The 21,419-nt window shown below is 50.0% G+C and overlaps 1 protein-coding gene across 1 annotated transcript; it reads right to left on the minus strand.

Annotated features, from left to right (window-relative positions):
* Positions 1-2,880: 2,880 nt before the first annotated feature.
* Positions 2,881-13,435, minus strand: LOC122386048 (paired box protein Pax-2-B-like). Its single transcript, XM_043374827.1, has 11 exons — positions 13,275-13,435; positions 11,678-11,897; positions 8,908-9,073; positions 8,368-8,565; positions 7,827-8,014; positions 7,492-7,589; positions 5,961-6,084; positions 4,761-4,868; positions 4,161-4,490; positions 3,655-3,761; positions 2,881-3,444 (listed from the first exon to the last, which is right to left on the minus strand). The coding sequence occupies exons 2-10, from the start codon at positions 11,802-11,804 to the stop codon at positions 3,664-3,666; spliced, it is 1,437 nt and encodes a 478-aa protein (XP_043230762.1). The 5' UTR covers positions 11,805-11,897; positions 13,275-13,435; the 3' UTR covers positions 2,881-3,444; positions 3,655-3,663.
* Between the last annotated feature and the right edge of the window lie 7,984 nt (positions 13,436-21,419).

Raw genomic sequence — 21,419 nt, forward strand, 5'->3', positions numbered from 1 at the left:
AGCTGCTGAAGCTCTCCAGCAAAAACCATGCCGAAAGTCCGTTTACAAAGCTGAGAACGGGAGTTGATTCACCATGGTTGCCTATTAGTGGCTTAACCCTCGCATGTGTAGGGGGGGGGGTCGGATGGACCCCCCATGGTTTTTCGCGAATAACTCGCGTAAAAAGCGGCCGATCGCGACGAAACTTTCAGTACCCTCGCATTGATCAATTTTACACCTACCCTGAAAATTTCATGACCCTGACCCAAATGACCTTTGACCTGTGACCTCTTTTCCGAGACCATGTTTGGCCGGAATAGCGATTTCGCGTATGTCGGCTCGCACTAGCCGCGTGTTTGCAAGCTTTTCGTGGTTTCAAACGTTCAAACATGTGATTTGATGTTACTCCCGTGTGTGTAAAGGTCACCTGAAGGTCAGGTCAGGTCATTGACCTTTGGTGACCTCGGGTGACCTCGGGTCACTTTTTCGAGTTTTACATGTTTCTAGGCTAGTTTTTGGAGCTGAATTCGAATTTAGCAACCATTTGAACATTTACGAAGTAGTTTTGGTGACTTCGTAACATGTTAGGAAGCTGTCAGAGGCGGTTGACACGTACTACGAATACCCGTCACGACGCCTACTGGTTGACCTGACCTGACCTGACCCGACCTGGTCTAAATGCTTCAAGACATCATCTGTGATCAAAACTAACACGATATTCGTGATCAGCACCCCGAAAAACCCCTTAGCAGCCACACTTTACGACTTTCTAACAGGTCCCGATTTTCCCGACTTTGGGTCATTGACCTGACCTGGAAGGTCAACCAATTAAGGTCATATGAGGTCAGGTCATTTTCGTGACCTCACCATTATTAGTCAATGGGGAAAAATGAAAACTGCTATTCTGGCGCCGGGAACGATCTCCAACTATCTCAAGCACACAGAATCGTGATTTGATGCACTCCTTGCAAGGTTAGATGCGTCACTTTTGCAATGTTGACCTTGCGTGACGTCATTTATGACGTCATCAAGGTCATATTCGTTTTTCGTCAATAACTCTTGGTCATATTGAGCTGGCGAGTTGGGAAAGCCACCATTGGACTCAGAAAGACCAGCCGAATCGAATGATATGCGACATGACCTCTTTCGACCAACTTCGTGACCTGGGGGTGCTGACCTGACCTTGACCTGTGGTCAACACCCCAAGTTGACCTGCCCGGACAAAAAGTATATCATTCGACGCGCCTGAGCGAGGCGAACACGATGCTGCCAAAATCGCGGCTCTGCGGCCGTTTTATGCGAAGTTATTCACCAAAAACTGAACCGTGCCTTGCGGCACTTGACCTGAACTCAGAGGTCACCGGTTGACCTAGGACCTTAAAATCGGGTACCAATCTCTGCGTCTCGTAACGGCGCACACGCTCGTTTTTTCCGCAACGCGCTAGCTCCACCAGGGGCGAAACGGCGAGGGGGGCTCTTACCCCCCCCCCCCTCGGCCGGCGCGTATGTAGAAAACGAATAGGTCCGGCGAGGGTTAAATAATGCCTACATGGCGTTCCTATATTTGAGTTCATCGTTCCCAAACATGGGAACGAAAATGCGTTCCCAAAAATGGGCACGCTTGACCATAGTTCCGCCTACTGACGTGGTCGGCTGCGCTGTCCTGTGTGCACCGGTCACGGCGTGGTCAGCTGAACATGCCGGCGAGTCGGGCGACCGGCCGGCCCAGATGGCTCTGACTGGTATTACACATTGCCCCAAAAGACAGCAAATAACTTTTTAAAAATACCCATCTCAGATTTTATTCATTTCTGGAACAAAATTTTACGAGAAATCCGATGGTGTGTTCCTCGAAATCTGAAAACTTTCCATTTTGGAGATAGCACCTATTTAAAAAAAAGTAGTTGTCATGAATACTCATAGTTAGTCAAATAAGTTGAAGAATGTGTCGAACATGAAGTTATGATATATTTTAGCTGAAATGGTACTATATCTGGGCATACATGTACATGAGGCTAGTACATTAACCCTCGCCGGCCGAGGACTGGGGAGGGGGAGTTGGGGCGGGTGGCGCCTTATAGGATTTTTCGCAATAGCTCAAAACACGCTGGGGTACACAACTGAAACTTGGCATACCTAACTTCTGCTTAGCTCGCGCATGACTGTGGTATTTTCCATTACGTGTGTGACTGGGGGGGGGGGCTCTCCTGAGCCCCCTCCTCTCTCCGAAACTACTTCTGGGCCGGTCTTCAAAATTTAAACGGTGTCTGATAGCCCTGGAAAAACTGTCGAGCGAAACCTATTTTTATTGACCTCGAGGTTATCGATGACGTCACAGGTCAGGTCACAGTAAAAATTTTCGGCATTTTTGCTTGTTCACAATTCAGGCTCTGGCCGTCGGCTGACAAGTCCGATCAGGCTCATTTTTTGTTTACGCACTCCTTGATATATGCCCTAGATATATCACAGATATAGCATCATTTCAGCTAAAACATATGGCTTATTCATGTTCGACACATTCTAGTGTTGTTACAAAAATTGAATAATTATTTTTTTCAATTTATTTGACTATAATGCATAGCAATTTTTTTCTAAAAATTAGGTGCTATCTCCAAAATGGATTTTTTTTTTCAAATTTTGAGGACCACACCATCGGATTCCTTGCACAATTTTGGTCCAAAAAACCCTCGAATTGGAGATGGGTATTTTTAAAAGTTATTTACCATTTTTTGGGGGCAATGTGATTAGGCAGCGCTGCGGAGTCGACGGATTTTTGGTGACCGCGACTGTGACTCCGGCTCTGGTTTCCCAAATGGATTCCAACTCCGACGCCGACTCTGGTCAGAGCTGTCGCCTCTGACAGATTCTGACTCTGACTCCGACTCCAACCCAGATAGCCCATTATTAGGGGTGCAGCATGTATTGAGTCACATATCCGACCCCGGTAAGTGCCGGGAAACAGCTCACGATGACGGTACGCGTACAGTACCTAATCAGACGCTGTAGCGTGAATGCAGATTGCACAGTGAGTTCTAAGGTGCTGCAATTGACGACCGATGCCCACATGCGCATTGTCTGTACTTCCACCCACGTTCAGATTTACTCTGAGCGTGTCAGAGCTACTGATGTAGCATGTCAGAGCTACTGGGCAACCGATAGTCGGAGCTACTGAGTACTCAACAGCCGACATCTGGAACTACCGAGTACTCCGCAGCCGATAGTCGGAGCTGAAATGAACAAGCCTATTCACTGATCATTCTACGGTCGACGGGTTATACATTTGTGCACATGAAATGGAGGGGATTCACAAATCACAACACTTTGGTATATTTTCACTCAGAGTATTGCAGTGTTCAGGCTCGGATAGAGCTTGCCAGAGGTCAGGGGAGTTCGCAGTTTCCGTATGTACAGATGACTGTGCTCGTTCTCCAATCCAAGCGGCGCAGACCATATTTCAGCTACACTCTGTAACAGAACAGATAGTTCAGCTGTAAATGAGCTGGGAGACAACACGATGAACGCGGGCATTTGCCGTGTTACGATTACGAAACATCTTTTTGAAGTCAGCACGTAACTCCCAGTGAGCGTGCTCATGTGTTTCCTATTTTGTTGATAAATTACGATACATACATTTTTGGCTTCCACATTTACATTTCGCTTCCACATTTCGCTTACCTTGAAACGCTATATGCTGATGAAGCTGCCTGGTGGGCTAGGGTGGAAGCTGTAGTTCTGTGGATACCCGTAAGCGGCGCTGTAGTCGACGAGAGCCACGGCGGCACCTGAATAGAGCGACATCCGGGATTTGCTCAAACTTCAAAGACAAACCTATCCAGGGTTTTTCCTCACAGATTTAGCTATACCTTCGTTCACCGCTCATTGCTCAGCACAGGGAATAGCAATTCATAGGCCCACGACTGCAGAGGCCCGGCTCAGTTCCCTTTAGAACCACCCCACGTAACCGGAACATAGTGACGTAGGGTCTGTTAAAGCTGCACTTCCTAACACCTCTAAACTCTTCCACAGAGCAAGATAGAGGAGGCTGCAGCAGGGCCCTCCTTGGATTTGTAGGGGCTAGAGCTGCCACTGGAACAGGGAAGCAATCTTGCAGAAGTTTAGAGGTGTTAGGAAGTGCGACTGGAACAGACCCGTAGGCTCGTGCCGATTGGTTCGTCACTCACCGTCTCGCGTGACGTCACTGGTCTGTGATGACGTCACCAGTCCGCTGTGCGCCGGCCACCAGCCGGCTGGGACATGGGGCGGGGGAGAGTGGCCGTGAGGGGAGAGTGCGGAGTGCTCCGGGGAGAGTGCGGAGCGCTGGGGAGAGGGCCCGGAGCGATACCCACTGGACGGGGAGGGTGTGTCAGACGGCCGGTCGGCCGAGTAACTCGACACCGGACTGGAGCAGACGGAGTGGGCCGGAGCGGCCGGAGTTAGAGGAGAGGGAGCGCAGGAGAGAGTGCTGGGGGCGGGCAGAGGGGTGAGCGCGGTGAGTCCCGCAGTGCTGCCACCTGTGAACAGAGTGCAGAAACGTGCCCTTAGTGGCCGACCGGTGTGACACGGGCTTTCAGTGCGACAAGGACCTCCAGCGCCACCTGTGCAGGCGCTCAGCTGAATAGTGGGATAATGGCAACGAAAATGGATTCCGTTTTTATCCCATAATCCCTGTGAATCACACGGTAGCTCGGTGTGTGTGCGCCCGAGACCGATATCGATGGCCCTCGTTTGGCTGTAGACAGTAATTACGCTGTTAATTATGTAGTTAAGCTCTCGCTACCCACCGTGGTGGAGGTAGTTGTCGGCGGTCCCCGCCAGGGGCGCTGCTGTCGTCCACTGCTCCTCCAGCGGAGCGCTCGGAGTCGCCAGCGGAGGCAGGCATACCGGGGAGCCTGAGGCACGGCGAGGCTGTCAACTGCAGTCTTAAATTGCGCACAACTAGAATGCCAACCCAAGTGGAAGCATTGCTACGCTGCCCGGAAATCTCATGGCAAGTACCGATCGGCCCCAAACAGGCGGTGAAATAAAACCCATGTATTTCCCATGTATTTCCCATGTATCATCCCATGTATTTCCCAGAAAAGTCGCTCTGATCACTTCATACAATGCATCAAAGATGTCTGAAGGCAAGAGGTTCAAACAAAATACATCGATATTGTATTAATAAAACCTGCCCTGCAAAGGCGAATACGATAACCTCAGGTCATTACGTCATTTCATCAGGTTATTTCGTTATTACGTCAGGCCAATACGTCATTACGTCAGGTCATTACGTCAGGCTCATAACGTCAGGTCAGTGGTCACCCTAGCGTAATCGTGCTTTCCCTCTGTACGGCAGGAAAGAGCTTTGAACGGAGCTCCCAGCCCGGTCCGTACCGTCTGAGCGGAGCTCCCAGCCCGGTCCGTACCGTCTGAGCGGAGCTCCCAGCCCGGTCCGTACCGTCTGAGCGGAGCTCCCAGCCCGGTCCGTACCGTCTGAGCGGAGCTCCCAGCCCGGTCCGTACCGTCTGAGCGGAGCTCCCAGCCCGGTCCGTACCGTCTGAGCGGAGCTCCCAGCCCGGTCCGTACCGTCTGAGCGGAGCTCCCAGCACGGTCCGTACCGTTTGAGCGGAGCTCCCAGCCCGGTCCGTACCGTCTGAGCGGAGCTCCCAGCCCGGTCCGTACCGTCTGAGCGGAGCTCCCAGCCCGGTCCGTACCGTCTGAGCGGAGCTCCCAGCCCGGTCCGTACCGTCTGAGCGGAGCTCCCAGCCCGGTCCGTACCGTCTGAGCGGAGCTCCCAGCCCGGTCCGTACCGTCTGAGCGGAGCTCCCAGCCCGGTCCGTACCGTCTGAGCGGAGCTCCCAGCCCGGTCCGTACCGTCTGAGCGGAGCTCCCAGCCCGGTCCGTACCGTCTGGGCGGAGCTCCCAGCCCGGTCCGTACCGTCTGAGCGGAGCTCCCAGCCCGGTCCGTACCGTCTGAGCGGAGCTCCCAGCCCGGTCCGTACCGTTGGGGTGGAGCGTCGCGCCGAGTTCGTCCCTGTCGACGAGCAGTGGCGCACCGATCGCCACGTCTGTCGACACGGCGCAGGGGTACTCCGCGCCGGGCCACGATGGGCGACCGAACATAGTCTGCGGAGATAGAAATGAGTTCATAGATAAAACGTACAATCAAGTGAATTATATGAAGAAATAACACACTTTAACCCTATTCCTGGCGGGCTCCGCCGGGACAAGAAACTGGCGGGGGGGGGGCCGATTCGGCCCCCCTTCAGATCTAAAAAACTACACATCGCAGCGAAAAACGGTAAACGGCATCGGATACGCACGGTCAAGATCTAAATTTTTTACTCAGGTCATTTTCAGGTCAGGTCAAAGATGACGTCACAGGGGTCGAAAAAGTCAAAATGGCGGCGCTAGATATGGAGAGTTTTTCTCGAATAACTTTCGAATTAGTCAAGATAGGAACAAACTAAGGGCATCATCGTGATCCTCTCGTCAATCCGCATCGAATGATATATATGTTGACCTCGAAAGGTCAAGGTCAAAGGTTGACCTCAGGTCACGTGACCTCGAGGTCGTCATATATATCATTCGATGCGTCTTGACGAGCTGAACACAATGAGACCATCCACGCGTCTGTATCTTGTTCCTGTACGGAGTTATTGGCCAAAAACCTTTGGTGACCTTTGATGACGTCACATGACCTCACAGCTGCCCAGCAGCAAAACAAACCTCAAGGTAATGAAGGTTGATCGTATATGAAGTCATTTATGGTATATGGGGCCATTCCGACCCGTTTTAGTGGTAAAAACAGGGAGTTGATTTTTCCCCCATTGACTTATAATGGGGAGGTCGCGAAACTGACCTGACCTTAGGTCACCGATATCAAAATTCCGAGATATACAAATTGCACATACTGGTACCCTAACTAAAGCCTGAAGAGAAGAAATTGATCGGTCAAAAACTCTAGCTCTGGCGTGATTGCAAACTTTCCCCCCCCCCTGCCAGGAATAGGGTTAAGGTTGCAGCATCGAAGCGTCTCTAAAGGCCTGGCTACACTATGCGTTTTCTGCGTGCGTTTTTTGCGTGTTTGCGGGTTTTGCGTAATATCGTTCTAGAAAAAAGATTATTATTAATTAAACTTCTTTAATATTTATATAAAAGTTAATAAAACGTTAATGTTAATTAAAAGTTTATATGAAAAACATAAAACAAAAACGTAATGTCGTTTCTTTCTAGAACGATATTCCGCGAATCACGCAAACTCGCAAAAAACGCACGCAGAAAACGCATAGTGTAGCCAGGCCTTAAGTGTTCATTTTCCTAGTTGCTCTGTTATGGTCTCCCGAAGAGGGGCGTCGGATTTTTGTTTTTTTTTTCTCATAGTGCAATAGTTGATAGGTGTTTGAAGGATCTTGGATCACATTATGCCTTCCTTATCAGGCCAAACACGCAAACCTATCAAAATAGTAACGCCTTTGGTATGCTACTAGGGGGGTACACCACTAAAGGTGTACGTTAACTCCGCTAGCTCACCGCCGGGTAGCCGGTCGGGTCGGCCGGGTATCCGGGCTGCTGGAGACTCTGACGTTTAGCTCCCTCGTCACCTGGTGATGACGTCATCTCTCGGGCGTCTGAGGGAACAGACGTATCAATCAGCATGCGGAGCCAGACATACACGTGCCGTGTGAACAATCACAAAAACACCACACCAGAATCGAAACGGCGCTGATTCGCGTTGATATCGATGATATTTATGGACGAAATTCGAGGAGAGACGGACATAATGAGTGCCTAACATGATTCCGACTCGTCTGCCCAGTACCCGGCCTTTGTCTGTCCCTGCGTCCCGCTGCGTCCTCACTCCTCACCCTGTTCTCTGGGCCGTTTTCTCAGCGTGTTCCCGTTTGTGTCGGTGGTGCCCAGCCCCAGCAGTCCGCTGATGCTGTGCCCGCTCCTCTGGACCGGCGGCGGCGCGTGGGTTATGACCGAGGTGGTCTGACCGACCGGCCGGTCCCGGTCAGCGCGGCACGCGTCCGCGGCGCGGTTACGGACTATCCTGTTGGAGAGGTACAGAGGGGTCACGGGAGGGTACCGACTATCCTGAGGGAGGGGGTACAGCGGGGTTACGGCGGAGGTCAGTGAAACGTCGAGTAAATTGAGCGTAAACAAAACGTACATGTAACGCAAGAAGACAAATTTGACACGCTTCAAAGCCAAACACCTATGTTGCATATTCCGAGCTCAGTTAACAGGAACGGCTTAGCCCCAATAATGGAAAATACCGCCACAAAGCAATGACGGGTTATAGCAGGACTACTGGCACATAATGGCGTGCTGACTGCCCTGCACTGCCATGTAATGCTACTCCCTGTTCTGCTGTGCTGTGCTACAGTTTGCAGTCTGCCGTACCTGTTGACGCTGGACACGCTCGGTACGCTTTCCTGGCTGCAGACTCCCTCCAGCAGCAGCCGGTCGCGGATCTCCCACGCGAACATGGTCGGGTTCTCGCGCTTGTATTTGGCGATGGCGTCCACCACGTGCGGCGTCGCCACCTTGGGCTTGCTGCCCCCGATGACACCCGCCTTGAAACTTCCTGTCTCGAAAAACCTGTCGCCAATAACGGGAGGTCAGCGATTTTCTTTTAGTAGGAAAGACTGTTGATGAAAAACTGCGAGACACCACGCAGGGTTTTGGGCAGAGAATATAAAACAGGAGCACGGATTATCTAACGTTTAAAATAAGACCTGACATTTGTGTATGCTGATGCATCTCGCATTATCTGCTGAGTATCTGTTACCGTCTGAGTTACCTGTTGAGTATCTATCACAGCGTCTCTATCTGCCCACCTGCTGAGTATCTTACAGCGTCTGTCCTCCTGCCCCCACCTGCTGAGTATCTTACAGTGTCTGTCCCCCACCTGCTGAGTATCTTACAGCGTCTCTCACTCACCTGCTGAGTATCTTGCTGACGCAGCCGTGGCTGACCCGCAGCTGGCGGCTGATGTCACAGGCGCGGACGCCGTTGTGCGCCAGCTCGACGATCTTGTGGCGGACCATGTCGGGCAGCGGCCGGCCGTTGACGAACACGCCACCCAGCTGGTTCACACCGCCGTGACCTGAGGTCAGAGACGGAGGGAGGTCACAGAGGGTTGAGTTACCTGCAGGTGAGATTAATTGAGGTCAGACGGCAGATGGCAGGGTCCTGGAGCAGAGGGAAGAGGTCAGAGTGGTTCAAGGTCAGGCAGGGAAGGTCAGAGGGAAGGTCACAGGTCCCTGGGGTCAGATACGGGCAGATGTCAGAGGGAGAGATCACAGGTCCCTGGGGTCAGATACGGGCAGATGTCAGAGGGAGAGATCACAGGTCCCTGGGGTCAGACACGGGCAGATGTCAGAGGGAGAGATCACAGGTCCCTGGGGTCAGATACGGGCAGAAGTCAGAGGGAAGGTCACAGGTCCCTGGGGTCAGATACGGGCAGATGTCAGAGGGAGAGATCACAGGTCCCTGGGGTCAGATACGGGCAGATGTCAGAGGGAGAGGTGATAACAATGCAAGTCAGATGCACATTTTATCTAAAAGCGCGCCTCTCATTTATAGGTTGTTCAGAATTGTTTGAATAGTTTTTACTATGCAAGCAGCTGAACCGAGGACTCACCGTCTTGTTTGAGGTCGTGCGAGGTGCGTGGGGGCGCCTTTAGCCACCTTTGAGAGGAAGATGCTGCCCGCCGCCACACGCCGTACCAACCATGCTAAGTGCTGCAAGCAGTGCATAAAGAAGTGCAGAAAGGGACCAGTGCACAGCGGTGGAATGCAGTGCAGAGTTGGGGCACGGTGCAGTGCACAATAGGGGTTCGACACGAAGTGCAATGTGATAACAGGGTGCGGCACAAAGTGGGTTGGGAGGCGTGAATATGACGATACGGTGACAAGTTAAGCACAAGTGGTCGGGAAACAGCGCGTACAGGGGACTAGTGCATTGCTAATATTGAAAACAGGGGACAACAGGGGAAACGGACCAGATGCGTAAGAAACAAATTCGTAGCACCGCACAAGTCGACCAGATATTTCCTATAAAACACTGATCTTAACCTCTAAGATTCACAGTAGCACTAATTCGGGCGATTTTAGGTCATTTGACGCGTTTCCCGAATGCCCGCTGTTCGCTGGCACGGCACGCCTCCCCTCCCCTGCCCGCTCCCACGCGGTCTCCTCCGGCCCGGAAGGTGGTCGTCACGGCGCGGCTGGTCCTCCCCCTCCCCCCTCCCCCCACTTCCGGGCGGCTGGTAGGAGCGCCGGTCGGCAATTATAACACGGCAGCACCTGTCCCTGGAGGAGTGGAGGCGGTGGAGGGTAATTGTCACACGGCGGTGGTGCGTCCGGTGCGGCACGAGGCGGTCAGGAGCTGCTCACAGGGTGAGCTATACGGCTGATGGGGCACGGGCCGACAGCATCTACTCACAGAGCGAGTTATACGGCTAATGGCGTGAGCCCTGCCTTTGCCACATGGGACTTGACCATGCCGTAAAAGCGTATGCAATACTCTGTACATGTTCCTATCGCATGTTTGTGTACCTACGCCGATCCAATGTGCCATCTCTTTTTAAACTCGGTGGTTTCTGAGCACAGAGCAGCCACAATTCATCTAGGTGTACTTAATGGCGTGAAGTACAATACAAAACAGTGTCTGGCTTTGAGCGCCAGCTGACAAACAAAGAGGCGTCCTCTGGGAGCCGCACGGCGCCATCCTAGTGGCCCGGGTGAGGGGGGGGGGAGCGTGAGAAACTGGGCCGGCTCTGGCCTTGGTCGGGGCTCACTCCCTGGGTGGACGGTGCTGGCACATGCTGCCTCCCCCCCTCGGAGGGCCGGAAGTGGGTGGTCCGCCGGCACCTGCCCTGCTGAGCAGCTGCCCGCGGCTTGGGCGGTACTAGCTAATCACTAGCTACCCCAGCCCGGCCCCCAGACGGTGGAAGCAGACCCTCGGTCACCTGCCGCCGACGCTGCCACCAGGCACGCGCTGACTGAGCGCCGTCAGAAGGGCACGCCCCGACTCCAGCAATAACGCGTCATACTGAGGCTGAATCGGCTGTAAAATCGGACACCGGCTACCTGCGTATGTTTCGGATCTTTCATTGCCTGCTCCAGTTTTCTGAGAGAGTTACGGTTGCGTTAAAATAAAGCCAAATAGCATCAAATTCAAGCCAACCTGTCTGCGCTGACCAGCCTTTGGTAGGATTCAGCTCAATATAAGTCCGCTATCTAGTCCCGGTTCCACCCTCGACCCTGCGTTTAGTTCCGTATGATGCACCCCCGCCGGCCACGAAGCGTGTCCGTTTAACGGGTCGCCGTGCCGCCTGGGTGTGCTCTATTAACGAGTGAAGACTGCTGTAATAAAACTGTAGGGCGGAACCTACCACCGGAAGGGAGAGGGGGAGGGGGAGGGGAGGGGGAGGGGGAGGGCAGTGCCCCGGCGCAGAGACGCAGTGCGCAGTCGACTACAACAGGACTGGGCAGTCGACCACAACAGACGGACTCAACAGTTAGATACAGCAGACGGGCCGCACAGCGTGCATAAATAGATGGACACAAGAGAATGACAACAGAGCTTATCATGTTAGGATACTGGAATGTAAAAGAATGTGCTAGGGGGGCTCCGTCTGGCTCCGTCTGGCAATTCACAACAGGGACCAGCAGGGCTTGGCTGCATTCCAGTGACGTCACTTACGTCTTCCTCTGCCCGCCTCGTCCGGCGCTGTGGTGGGCGGCTGGTGGCCGGCGGTCTCATCCAGAGCAGCCTGCGGATGGCTCCGTGGGCTCCCCACGGCTCCGTACTGGCTCGGGGAGTTCTCCATGGATCTGTACTGGTCCGGTAGGTCGGTCAGCTGCGGAGACCCGGCAGCAGACGGAGCGGGCTCCGGATACGGCGCCAGGGCTGCCGGATTGCGCTGGCGAATAAACCAAATAAGGAGTGTGGTTATCTAATGTATGAATACAGAGAAGTGAACTACGTAAAACATGCATATTAGAGCACATTTACCAATACTTTGATGCGGAAAGCTGTCAAGATGTAAAAATGTGTTGACAAAGATAAGCGGAAGGAAGTAATGGACAGATATGCAAAAAAAAAAAAACGTCAAACCCAAACTCGGACATATTCACCGGATGACAGGTTCTTTCGGACGTCACAAACGCCCCAAATTAGCTGAGAGCGGACAGGGACTGTGGTGTTAGCGTGTGGTGTCGTATTGCAGTCTCCAGGAGCCTGGTGTTACTACAGCGGCGGTACTGCAGTCTCTATAGAAACTGGTGTTAGCGTGTGGTGTTACGTTGCAGTCTCCCATACGTCGGTGCTACTGTGTTGTTCTATATTGCAGTCCCTGTAAGCCGCTCTACGCATGCTATCGTGCAGTGTTACATTGAAGTCTCTGAGAGCGCCACGTCTCGACGTTAGTCTGGTGGCCTGCGCTGCAGTCTTCCAGGCGTGTCCTGGACGGACGGCTACCGGTGAGTGACTGCTGATAGTGATTATCATTTCAGTCTGTCCTTATACCTACAGTTCAAATCATATGCCATGGTTGTTTGCCGTATGTAGGTACAAATAAGGCTTTCACAACTTTGGTCACTCGAGCTGGTGTCATAGGCATCTTAGGAAGTTCAGAGTTGTAGGTACTTACGTCCAATCAAAATCGCATTTTCAAAAGTTAAGACATTTTCAACTCCTAAAATGCCCTGCTTTAGGTATAAGATACCATTTGAGTAGTTGTTTATTATTTCGGCGCCGCCCGGTGAGGTGTAATAGATCCGTTCCCGGCTGTCGAGTCTCGTAAGCCGCGTAAAACCAAGGGTCCCGTTTCATGGTTTGACGCTACCTGACGCCACTGGTACCGTTGTGTTGGGTATCCATGGAAACATCAGCAAACTCGAACACTCTCCCATGTTAGAGCGTCGAAGCTTGTGGATGTGTTCCTACTTCCTGGAAACCAATGGTGTCAGGTAACATCAAGCCGCGTAACACCAAGGCCGCAGTTTGTGGAGACCGACAGACCTTCCCAGAGGCGGCTCCCATGGCCGGCTGGAGTCCCGGCACTGCTGAGCAGGGGACGGAGGACCTGGCGAGGGGTTGGGGAGGGAAAGGGATGATAGGGGAGGGTAGAAGGTGACATGGGAGGCCGGGCATAAAAAAGAAGCGATTACACGTGGCAGGCTGTTGGAGACGATCACCAGAAATAATAATCAATCAATGTAGGTATACCTTAGCGGTTAATTGTAACTTGTCAGTGTCTTGGTTTTTATAACGAGCTCCACCTTCTAAAGCTACTCACATTTGTCAGAAGCCTTCGGCGTTTCTCAATCTCCAGCAGGACTGCTGGCAGATTTCCAGCTGCACTGAAGCCTCGTTTTTTTTTTCACGACCTGCACGTGCTCTGCGTCAGCCGGGAGCCCCTGTAGCACTGCTCACGACTCGGAGTCCCCCACTCGACTGACTCAGCGGGTGGCGAGTCGGGACCAGCCGAGTCACGCGGGGACCCATTACCAGTCTCCCGGTCCGAGCCGCCACCTGCCGCCCGGCACGCTGCCACAGCCTGTGACCGAGACGAGCGGCGTGCCGGGCCAGTCGCCGCTCATTGGTCGGAGCCAACCGGGGGGCGGAGCCGGAGACCGTTGATTGGTCAGCTGGGCACGTGCCTAGGCACGGCTCCGCCGTGTGCTGAGGTGATTGATTGACTGGTGTTTACCGACGGCTCCATCTCCCAGACGGCTCCCAATCACCGACACCTGGGCCGGCAGCGATAGTTGGCTTTATAGGGACCGTCCCATCTTCATAAAAGTGATTGACCGTGGTTCAGAAAGAGCAAAAATTATTTTCTACCAAATATCACCGAAAAATATTCACCGGTTCTCAAGATATTACACTTTATTTTTTTTAAAGCCTCCGCTGTTCCGAGCATGTCATTTGGAAGCAATAATTTTGCATACTAAAAATGCGGCATATGTTGCGCGCAAGGCAGTATGTATACCTATACCACCGTCCACCATGTTGTGCGAAAGATTTTCGTATAATATTTGAAAATCTGACGTGATGCGCTGACGTCACAAATTCTAAGGGGGCATTCAAACGCATTAGCCATTTAGAATCCGAAAAATGCAGACTTCGAAATAAAATAGCTCGGTATTGAGGCATTTCTAGACGCTCTTAGTGGCTAAACCGGTATTTGCAGGCCATGGCCACCAATTTGGCTAACAATTTGGTTATCTCAACTCAAATCTAATGTTAAGGTGGGAATGGGATGGTCACTTTAAATAGCTGTCGGAGTCGGTTCATTATGGTGTCCAATGCAAATACACACATACATGTCCAATACATGTACAGCTCACCTATGAGCACTCCAAATATGCTCCAAATGGTGTTTGTTTTTAAGGTACGGACTACGGAATGTAACGAGTACATGTGTGGGGATCTGTCCGTAACACCACCCGTAACAGCGGTGGATCCGTCCAGGTGCGTCTGGGCAGCCGCGGAAGGAGTCACTTCCGGCGCCGTTTCCGGCGCCCGCTGTCCGCCGGAAACACCGTGGGAAAGCGAGGCTGTCCGTGGGACCAGCGCGCTGCCGGGGCAGGGAGCACCGGAACGCGCCAGCCGGGGGCCGAGGGCGCCTGGACGCCAGCGGTGCATCCTGAAACAGGCCTGCGTGGGCGTGTGGCTCACAATGTCTCACACTTTGTTTTCGATTTGTGCCTGGCCTTCTCCGCTGTTGGGACGTTGTCGCCATCTGGCACGGCATACACTGGCATAACGCGCCTTGTTTGAGGAACAGAACACCTTCGTTAGACCACGAGTTGCTTCATTTTTTTTTGTATATATTATGATTTTTTTTTGCGGAGTTACAGTGATTTGCGCTGCTCTTCCATTAGCTTTGCCATTTTTAATTACAAAAAAAAACACAAGTTCCAAAATTTTGTCGGAGATGGGTAATGGTGAAAACTGAAAAGTAAAATTATGTCCTGTAGCTATCCCTGATCTGCCGTTTAGCTAGTTTTTATAGATCAGTGACGTCTATTGACCATGCCATGACAACCATCAGCATGACGACTGATGCATGCTCTCTTTTTGGCCACGCGCAGGTTTGTCAACCAGGTTATCTCTTGCTCTCTCTGGCTTCGCTCGGTGATATAACTGCGCTTTGGTTACTCCTACCTCCTTGCAGATTGTCTGCTGGAGCTCTCCAGCAAGAACCATGCCGAAAGTACGTTTACGAAGTTGAGAACAGCACTTGATTCACCATGATTGCCTTTTGATGGCTTAGGCTAAAAACCAAAAAAGACTGCTCTTTGCTGACTGCGGATAATAATTGACTCAAGTCGTGACCGGTCACCAAAAGCAGTCTGCAAGCTCGATAGCTAAGGGACGTCTTATAAATGTGCGATACTTGTATATCATTAGAATCGAGCGCAATTGTACTTAAGCAAGAAAATACAAAATGTACAAAAATGTACATGTTCGGGTACTTCAGGGACACACTTCAGCTTAATTTGTTCCAGGGTTATGCGTCGGTTTATGGAAAAATGTTAAAATTGGGCATAAATCGTTTGCGATAATTCTAGTGTTGGCGAATTCCAGTGACCACAGCAATGACCTGATGGAAAGGTGACTTTTATACGTCCGGAAGATCTTATAGCACGAGCTATCTATTGCTTTTCTGTGACATTTCTTGCCCGACATTCTGAGATAGCCTGCAGTGTGACCAAATACGCTCCCCTCAACCCCACCACGGCGAGGAAGACTTCAAAGCGGGCGCAGGTTTATCTGAAAAAGGCCCTTTGAACACATTGGAAGACTTGTCAAATCTGTCCAAACTCCTGGTGATGCCACTCTGCCATGGCTCCAGAGTCCGCTGCTGTGGCGGCATTTAATAGTATACCGGCCGGAGTGTCCCCGTGTGCCCGGTGGCGGTGGTATGTAAGCACGCCGGGATCGGCGGTGCGGCGTGCGCGCCAGAGCGGAGATCCCCCGGCGAACAGGTGCGGCCGACTCCGACTCCGACTCCGACTCCGGCAGGTGCGGCGGCCACCCGACCCCGGCCGGCGCCGCGGGAGGGGGAGGGGGAGGGGAGGTCAACGCACTGAGGCTGGCGCGGCCTCCTACCGCCAGCAGGCTGACTAGGGTGACACGCTTGCTCCGCAGCGCGAATAAGGGGTACTTCTAACTCGGCTCTTGAGCCACGTAACGACACGCGGTAAGCGGCAATCGAAAGAACGTCCAAAATAAGGACGAAAACACTCGGTCATTTTTTGGGTCACGTCAAAAGTCAGGTCACCAGAGGTCACCAAAGGTAAAATGTTGACTATTTCAACATTTTGGAAACTACCGACGGCTATCTGGGGAACCGATAGAGCTACAGCGCCGCGGAAAAGCGCATTCGATAGCCCTTTTACAGACCTTTCTGAGTATTGAATTCAGATCTGACCTCAGGTCAACGGTTTAGCCTCCAGAGGGCAAACACTAAAAATAGCCGTTTTTACGAAAACTTTTTTTTTCGGCAATACCTTTTGACTCAAAAGAGCCATGACATTACTTTTGCCAGCATCGTGTTCCTCTCGTCGAGACGCGTCGAATAAACTATAATTTGACCTCAGGTCAAGGTCATGACCTGACCAGAAAAGGTCATGCTGCATATCAGTCGATCTGCAACGTCGAGTCGAACACATCTAAGGCATTTTCATCGCTCTAGCACGCCTCTATTAGAAGTTATTAGCGAAAAACTGTTAGATTCTGTTCGTGACCTGAGATGACCTCGGGGACATAATGAGGGGTCACAGTTACCATTTCCGGTTCAGTGTGTCATTGTTACCTACATTTCGATGTTTGAGAGTGTCTGGAATAGCTTTCGTGCAAAACAGACGCTTTTCAATTTTCTCCCATTGACTTATAGGTAATGGAGAGGCCGCAAAATTGACCTGACCTTAGGTCACCGATATCAAAATTCCGAGATAAACATTTTATAGATAATCTTACTTTTATCAATCGCTGAAAGTTTCAAGGCAATCGTTCAGTCGGTGTAGCTATGACGAGCATTCGTACCTATTTTTTTTCTGAGGTGAGGTCACTTGGCGTGACCTGGTGACCTGACCTTAGGCGACCTGGGTCTGAAATTGAACAACATGTGCGGAAAAGATGCACGAACACGTGTGCCAAAACCACAGGGGGGGGGGGGGGGGGTTCAAACAGACGCCCCCAGCCCGGCGCGGGCTAACATAGGCTAGATTTTAACAGCTTCGCTACTGGATCTATCGTTACTACCGTTTTATTTACCTATAGGCCAAGCACATTTTTCATGAAAATATTATATATTGCGCCGAGAACTCCAGGGGACCCAACTACCTACCAAATTTGGTGTTTCTAGGTGCCATAGGAGCCAATCGCGAGGGGGGTCGCATCGACCCCCCCCCCCCTGCCAGGCCGTGTTACGAAAAATGCCCTGCCAGGGCGAGGGTTAAGACAAAAATCCGAGATATTCAAGTTGTGAGACTCATGGATAGGTAGGTAGAGTTTGCAAGTTTCATTTCCCCGTGAAAGCTCCTCTGACAGTGAGGGCGCTGCGAAGCTGCGACATCTGAAGACCGTGCAGAGGTTCACTTATGACGTCATAAGTCAGTGACCTGACCTGACCTGAAAATGCGGTTGGTGTCAAAAGATCCGGCTTGAATTAAAGGTCAGGTATGCCAAGTTTCAGCTCTCTATCGCCAGAGTGTTCGGAGCTATCGCGAAAACCCCTATGGGGGTGGCACCCGCCCCCCTCGGCCGGCGAGGGATACCATTGCTGGTGGGGTGGGGGTGGGGGAGAGGAAGGGGGAGAGATTGAACAGGAGTTGTATGGTGTCGAGTACCATAATATCTCCTCGGAATCTCTCATTTTGAGCGTCATACGTGAGCACTACATGCAAACTTGAGACCGCATGAGTATCGCCAAACAATGGATCCAATAAGCTGCCATCGGCCATTTCTGCATCAACACATTCTGGAATTGTATGAATTGAAAGTCATTTGAATCGGTTCGGAAAGTCCCATGCTTCTCACTTTCATGCGGATATTCTGACTGACGCGTGTAAAATATCATTTTCCTCATCGCCATAAAATTACGACCTGGAGTGCAGTGTCCTCTTTGGAGGGGTCCTGCAGGCTGTCATAGGCATGTCAGCGACTAAAGACCCTGGTCTTCAAAAAGAGAAAGGTCCAATCGCGCATTTGAGAGGCTTCATGGCATATAACTCGGATCCAAAAACTCGTACCAGTCCGCCAAAGATGCTCTTTTTTACCTGGCAAGGCATAAGCGAGTCTATGATGTGGACTGTCGTTAGTCGCCTGACCACTTTACGTATCTAGCGAGCGGTTTTTACATTGGGCTGTCCAATCTATTCTTTATCATAGTGTAATAAATAACAAGTGAAGACACTTCTCCAATTTATAATGCAAACTCATGTAACAACTTTTCTTCACCTGGGAGTGGGCTATGTAGCTACTCACGCTGCAGTATGACGTAATAAAACGTCATAAAACGTCACTTCCTAAATCATTGAACGCTATCCTCGGCCTACATCATCGTCTTCCATGCCCCGTCATGATGGATTTTTTAATTGACTTAGACATGAAAACCCACGTTTTTTATTCCACTAAACGAAGGTAAATAATCCCAGTTTCTTACAGAATGCCTTGGTAGACACAAAATCAGAGGACATCGATGTGCCACAGCCCGATGAAAGTCCTTCTCGATCTAAGTGCGCCCCAACATGTTGAACATCGTATCAGCATTCACTCTATTCCGTAACGTTACTCTCGAGAACCCACTGTTTTTATTGCATGTATGGTCGCTTACTGAATGCAATGTGACAGAACCGGTATGAAAATATTCAAAAACAGAGGACATCATAAGACCACCGGCTCCTAAAAGTGTAGGGTATTTTGACAACGTCCCTAAAACATTACTCATTTTGTTCGGTCCTTTGATTGACATGGACTCGAGAACCCATGTTTTTTATTGCATTTAATGAAAGAAAATAATCATCCTTTCTTATAAAATGCGTGAAAATATTTAAAATCAGAGGACATCGATGTGCCACAGCCCGATGAAAGTCCTTCTCGATCTAAGTGCGCCCCAACATGTTGAACATCGTATCAGCATTCACTCTATTCCGTAACGTTACTCTCGAGAACCCACTGTTTTTATTGCATGTATGGTCGCTTACTGAATGCAATGTGACAGAACCGGTATGAAAATATTCAAAAACAGAGGACATCATAAGACCACCGGCTCCTAAAAGTGTAGGGTATTTTGACAACGTCCCTAAAACATTACCCATTTTGATCGGTCCTTTGATTGACATGGACTCGAGAACCCATGTTTTTTATTGCATTTAATGAAAGAAAATAATCATATTTTCTTATAAAATGCGTGAAAATATTTAAAATCAGAGGACATCGATGTGCCACAGCCCTATGAAAGTCCTTCTCGATCTAAGTGCGCCCCAACATGTTAAACATCGTATCAGCATTCACTCTATTCCGTAACGTTACTCTCGAGAACCCACTGTTTTTATTGCATGTATGGTCGCTTACTGAATGCAATGTAACAGAACCGGTATGAAAATATTCAAAAACAGAGGACATCATAAGACCACCGGCTCCTAAAAGTGTAGGGTATTTTGACAACGTCTCTAAAACATTACCCATTTTGATCGGTCCTTTGACTGACATGGACTCGAGAACCCATGTTTTTTATTGCATTTAATGAAAGAAAATAATCATATTTTCTTATAAAATGCGTGAAAATATTTAAAATCAGAGGACATCGATGTGCCACAGCCCGATGAAAGTCCTCCTCGATCTAAGTGCGCTCCAACATGTTAAACATCGTATCAGCATTCACTCTATTCCGTAACGTTACTCTCGAGAACCCACTGTTTTTATTGCATGTATGGTCGCTTACTGAATGCAATGTGACAGAACCGGTATGAAAATATTCAAAAACAGAGGACATCATAAGACCACCGGCTCCTAAAGGTGTAGGGTATTTTGACAACGTCTCTAAAACATAACCCATTTTGATCGGTCCTCTGATTGACATAGACTCGAGAACCCATGTTTTTTATTGCATTTAATGAAAGAAAATAATCATCCTTTCTTATAAAATGCGTGAAAATATTTAAAATCAGAGGACATCGATGTGCCACAGCCCGATGAAAGTCCTTCTCGATCTAAGTGCGCCCCAACATGTTGAACATCGTATCAGCATTCACTCTATTCCGTAACGTTACTCTCGAGAACCCACTGTTTTTATTGCATGTTTGGTCGCTTACTGAATGCAATGTGACTGAACTGGTATGAAAATATTCAAAAACAGAGGACATCATATGACCACCGGCTCCTAAAAGTGTAGGGTATTTTGACAACGTTCCTAAAACATTACCCATTTTGATCGGACCTTTGACTGACATGGACTCGAGAACCCATGCTTTTTATTGCATTTAATGAAAGAAAATAATCATATTTTCTTATAAAATGCGTGAAAATATTTAAAATCAGAGGACATCGATGTGCCACAGCCCGATGAAAGTCCTCGATCTAAGTGCGCTCCAACATGTTAAACATCGTATCAGCATTCACTCTATTCCGTAACGTTACTCTCGAGAACCCACTGTTTTTATTGCATGTATGGTCGCTTACTGAATGCAATGTGACAGAACCGGTATGAAAATATTCAAAAACAGAGGACATCATAAGACCACCGGCTCCTAAAGGTGTAGGGTATTTTGACAACGTCTCTATAACATAACCCATTTTGATCGGTCCTTTGATTGACATGGACTCGAGAACCCATGTTTTTTATTGCATTTAATGAAAGAAAATAATCATCTTTTCTTATAAAATGCGTGAAAATATTTAAAATCAGAGGACATCGATGTGCCACAGCCCGATGAAAGTCCTTCTCGATCTAAGTGCGCCCCAACATGTTGAACATCGTATCAGCATTCACTCAATTCCGTAACGTTACTCTCGAGAACCCACTGTTTTTATTGCATGTTTGGTCGCTTACTGAATGCAATGTGACAGAACTGGTATGAAAATATTCAAAAACAGAGGACATCATATGACCACCGGCTCCTAAAAGTGTAGGGTATTTTGACAACGTCCCTAAAACATTACCCATTTTGATCGGACCTTTGACTGACATGGACTCGAGAACCCATGCTTTTTATTGCATTTAATGAAAGAAAATAATCATATTTTCTTATAAAATGCGTGAAAATATTTAAAATCAGAGGACATCGATGTGCCACAGCCCTATGAAAGTCCTTCTCGATCTAAGTGCGCCCCAACATGTTAAACATCGTATCAGCATTCACTCTATTCCGTAACGTTACTCTCGAGAACCCACTGTTTTTATTGCATGTTTGCCGTTTGGTCGCTTACT

The sequence above is a fragment of the Amphibalanus amphitrite genome, unplaced genomic scaffold (assembly GCF_019059575.1).
Source record: "Amphibalanus amphitrite isolate SeventyFive unplaced genomic scaffold, NRLGWU_Aamphi_draft 000238F_arrow, whole genome shotgun sequence".
Lineage (NCBI taxonomy): Eukaryota > Metazoa > Arthropoda > Thecostraca > Balanomorpha > Balanidae > Amphibalanus > Amphibalanus amphitrite.